At 39.4% G+C, this 4,975-nt stretch overlaps 1 protein-coding gene across 1 annotated transcript; it reads left to right on the top strand.

Annotated features, from left to right (window-relative positions):
* Positions 1 to 1,798: 1,798 nt before the first annotated feature.
* On the top strand, positions 1,799 to 2,122 carry LOC131411297 (large ribosomal subunit protein eL37-like). The gene has a single exon (XM_058549999.1). It carries the CDS (start codon positions 1,799 to 1,801, stop codon positions 2,090 to 2,092), a length of 294 nt encoding a protein of 97 aa, XP_058405982.1. The 3' UTR covers positions 2,093 to 2,122.
* The last annotated feature ends 2,853 nt before the right edge of the window (positions 2,123 to 4,975 follow it).

The raw sequence follows: 4,975 nt of genomic DNA on the forward strand, positions 1-4,975 counted from the left end.
AAACAATGTATGAATGATACATCAGAAGAAAAAAAGCAGCCAATTGAAACTGCCAGTGAGAGTGAGTAGATGTTGGATTTATCAGAAAAAGACTACAAATAGCCATTATTAATATGTTCATAGAACTAAAGGAAACCATGAATAAAGAGTAAAGGAATGTATGATGATGATTTCACATCAAATGGAGAACATCAATAAAGAGAAAAAATTATTAAAAAGAACCAAATGGAAATTTTGGAGTTAAAAAGTACAATAACCTTGGGGCTGCCCCCGTGGCTTATCGGTTAAGTGTGTGTGCTCCGCTACTAGCAGCCTGGGTTCGGATCCCGGGCACGCACCGACACACCGCTTGTCCGGCCATGCTGAGGCCGCGTCCCACATACAGCAGCTAGAAGGATGTGCAACTATGATAGTTGTATATCTACTGGGGCTTTGGGGGAAAAAAGGAGGAAGATTGGCAATAGATGTTAGCTCAGAGCTGGTCTTCCTCAGCAAAAAAAAGAGGAGGATTAGCATGGATGTTAGTTCAGGGCTGATCTTCCTCACACACACACAAAAAAGTACAAAAATAAAAAATTCAACAGAGAGACTCAACAGTAGATCTAAACTGGCAGAAGAAAGAATAAGCAAATTTGTGGTAGATCAGTAGAAATTACACAGGCCAAAGAACAGAGATGTAAAAGAGTGAAAATAAATGAAAAGAGCCTCAGAAAAATGTAGGACACCATAAAGCACACCAACATATGTATAATGGGTCTACCAGAAGGAAGGGAGAGAGAGAAAGGAGCAGAAAAAAAATATTCCAAGAAATAATGGCTGAACATTTCTCAAATTTATTGAAAAACAATAACCTACATGTCCAGGAAGCTCAACAAAATCCAAGTAGGATAAATATAAAGACATTCATAAACAGACACATTACAGTAAAAATGCTAAAAGTCAAAGACAAAGAGAAAATCTTGAAAGCATCGAGAGAAAAACGATTCATTACTTACAAGGCTCCTCCAATAAGATTAACAGCTGACTTCTCAGCAGAAACAAGGGAGATAGAGCAGTGGGATAACATATTCAAAGTGCTTCAAGAAAATATTGTCAACCATTTCTGAGAAATCAGAAAATACTTTCAGATGAATGAAAATTAAGACACAACATATCAGTACTTATGGGATGCAGCTGTATCAGTGCTTAGGTGGAAATTTATAACTGTAAATATATTACAAAAGAAGAAACATCTCAAATCAATATCCATAAGACACTACTAAAAGAAGAACAAACTAAACCAAAAGCAAGCAGAGGGAAGGAAATAAGATTAGAGCAGAAATTAATGAAATAGATAATAGAAAAACAATAGAGAAAATCAATTAAACCAAAAGCTGGTTCTTTGAGGGCCAGCCCTGTGGCTTAGTGGTTAAGTGTGTGCGCTCCGCTGCTGGCAACCCGGGTTCGGATCCCGGGTGCGCACCGACGCACCGCTTCTCCGGCCATGCTGAGGCCGAGTCCCACATACAACAACTAGAAGGATGTGCAGCTATGACATACAACTACCTACTGGGGCTTTGGGGGAAAAAAATAAATAAATCACAAGCTGGTTCTTTGAAAAGATCAACAAAACTGACAAATCTATAGCTAGATTAAACAAAAAAAAAACAGAAGACACAAATTACTAGAATTAGAAATGAAAGAGGGGACATTACTATTGACCTAACAGAAATAAAAAAGGATTATGAAGGAATAATATAACCATTTGTATGCCAAGAAAATATATAACCTACTCTTTGGTGTCAGCCACAGAAGCAAGATGATGAAGGGAACGTCACCATTTGGAAAGCATTGCAATAAGACGCACATGCTGTGCTGCCACTGTGGCTCTAAGGCCTACTACCTTCAGAAGTCAACCTGTGGCAAATGTGGCTACCATGCCAAGAGGAAGAGAGAGTATAACTGGAGTGCCAAGGCTAAAAGACTAAATACCACTAGGACTGGTCGAATGAGGCACCTAAAAATTGTATACTGCAGATTCAGGCATGGATTCTGTGAAGGAACAATTCCTAAACCCACGAGGGCAGCTGTTGCAGCATCCAGTTCATCTTAAGGATTTTGATGAATAGTCACACAATAAATGTTCTGGTTTTAAAAAATAAAGAAAAAAGAAAATATATAACCTAGAAGAAATGGATAAACTCCTAGAAAGACACAGACTACCAACACTGACTCAAGAAGAAATAGACAATCTGAGCAGACCAATAATAAGTGAAGATATTGAATTAGTAATTTTAAAAACTACCCACAATGAAAAGCCCATGGCTTCAGTGGTGAATTCTACCAAACATTAAAGAATTAATACCAATTTTTCACAAACTCTTCTCAAAAATAGAAGAGGAAGGAACACTTCCCAATTCATTTTATGAGGCCAGTATTACCCTGATACTAAAACCAAAGACATCACAAAAGAAGAAAACTATAGACCAACAGCTTTGTATGAATACACATGCAAATGTTCTCAACAACAAATTAGCAAACCAAATCCAGCAACATATAGAAAGAATTATACACCATGATCAAGTGGCCTTTTTCCCAAGAATATGAGGTTGGCTTAACATCCAAAAATCAATTAATGTAATACAGTATAATAATAGAATAAAAATGAAAGCGAAATTAAGATTTTCCCATGTAAACAAAAACTGAGAGAATCTGTCACTAGCAGACCTGCACTACAAGAAATGCTAAAGGGAATCTTTCAGGCTAAAATGAAATGATACCAGACAGTAACTCAATTCCAAAGGAAAAAATAAAGAGCGCAAATAAAGGTAACTACATCAGTAAATATAAAAAACAACATAAATATACTTTTTGTTTGTAGCTCTTTTTTTTCTTCTATGTGATTTAAGCCATAATTATATCTATTATGTGGATAAAAGTGCAAAGGCCTGATGTTCCTGTTTATTTTGGTTTGTGCTGTCCAGTATGAATGTCATTGAAGGACAAAGAGGCACCAGCACTTGGGGAAGTTATTTCATTCCTGTGCCCTATTTCCTGACTTGTAGCATCTCTGACTGGCTGGGCCACAGACCCATAGTTGTGTGCAATGGGCCCAGGAGGGCCAGCCACTGGCTGCCGGCTCAATGCTGACCTGAGTGGCATTCCTGCCACAGATCTGCTGTGCACCGTGATGCCATGCATACCTACCCAAGATCTCAAGCATGATGGCTAATCTGTCTTCTTCATGGCTGGTTTCACTTTCTCCAGTGGCTTTTTTTTTCTTTTTTTGCTGAGGAAGATTTGCACTGAGCTAACATCTGTGCCAATCTTCCTTTATTTTGTATGTGGGTTGCTGCCTCAGCATGGCTGATAAGTGGTGTCATGTGCCCAGGATCCAAACCTGTGAACCCAGGCCACCAAAGTGGAGCAGACCAAACTTAACCACTACACCATGGGGCCAGCCCCTCCAGTGGCTATCTTTTGAGAACTACAGAACTTCGGGCACCTAAAAACTCATCCAAACCTCGGCACTAAAAGACAACCAATCTCTAGAATGACTTCTAGCAGCATGAGGCCGTGTCCTTAGGATGACCCCAGCCCCCCATTAAAATGCCTGCCTGAGAAAGCTCAAACACTGCCAGCAGAACTCACTATTCTCACCAACACCTGACTTCCTTTTCTTAGAGCATTTACTAAAAAGGGCTTGTAATTATGACTCTTTACTCTGTCCCTTTGAGATGTATCTACTACAACTCAGGAGTGTCAGGATTATAGGGCCACCGGGCTGGCCCTATAATCACCTTTACAGTGACCTACACTTTGTAATTTTCCACTGGAGCCCCACTCTCTCTCCTTCCCTACCCTCTTCCTTTAAAACTCCCAGTCACCTCAGTGCAAATAGGAACAGAGCTCAGCTCTTCCCTTGCTGTCAGCAGTTACTGAGTAAAATCTGCTTCCACCACTCCAGCTGGTGCTTCAAACCTTGGCATATGCAAATAGTTTTAAAACAAGGTAGATTTGCCTGTGGGAAGGAGAGAGAGAGAGAGGACTGGGAGGAAGCAAGCAGAAGACATCAGGGGGCTAGGAACGTTGTTTTTCCTGATAAGTGGTGGTTACACAGGTGAGTTCACCTTGTGCTAATTCATTAAACTGCTCACTTACGATTTAGGCACTTTTCTCAATGTGCTTTGTTTCAGTATGAAAACAAAGCAAAAGAGTAATACTCAGTAGAGAAGCTGACATAAAACAATACATACTATATTACATATTTATATAAATTCAGACATACCCAGAGAAACTATACTGTATTGTCCATAGGTGTACACTTTAGTGGTGTTATTTTGAAGCAATGCTTCTCAAATTTGAGCACATCAGAATCATCTGGAAAGCTTGTTAAAACCACAGACGGCTGGGCCCCCTTCCAGTTTCCAATTAAGTAGAATTGGGCTGGGGCCTGGGAATTTTCGTTTCTAACAAGTTCCCAGTTAATGCTGGTATGGTTGATCCTGGGACCACACTTTGAGACCCACTGTTACAAAGAATGGCAAGGAAGTATTTACCATAAATGTCAGGATAATGGTTATCTCTGGCGGGTGGAAGGGGCTTGTGAACGGTAAAGGCGCACAAGGGGGAGCTGCTGGGATGCTGGCGACATTCTCTTTCCTCACTTAGGTAGTGATTACATAGATATCCACATCAAAATAATTTATTAAATTGAACATTTGTTTTATGCACTTTTTATATATATTATGATTCACAATAAAAAAAAAAAGGTTAAAGCAATTTTAAAAACAAAAGAAAAAGAGTCTGCATCCCTAATGGCACACTATGCCCCATAGGCCTCCTTGGACTACTTATTCCATGAGATAGATTAATTCTTGTCTGTTTAAGCCACTAGAGAAGGGTATTGTGTTATTTGCAGCCAAACACAATCATAATTATATGTGATAATCTTGGAGCTCATTCCATAATAGCACTGCTTTATTCTTTTTAAGGG

This window comes from Diceros bicornis, chromosome 2, assembly GCF_020826845.1.
Source record: "Diceros bicornis minor isolate mBicDic1 chromosome 2, mDicBic1.mat.cur, whole genome shotgun sequence".
In the NCBI taxonomy this organism is placed as follows: Eukaryota; Metazoa; Chordata; class Mammalia; order Perissodactyla; family Rhinocerotidae; genus Diceros; species Diceros bicornis.

Excerpts from the sequence above, each read along its gene's own strand:
- LOC131411297 (XM_058549999.1), top strand. The coding sequence starts at position 1,799 with ATGATGAAGGGAACGTCACCATTTGGAAAGCATTGCAATAAGACGCAC.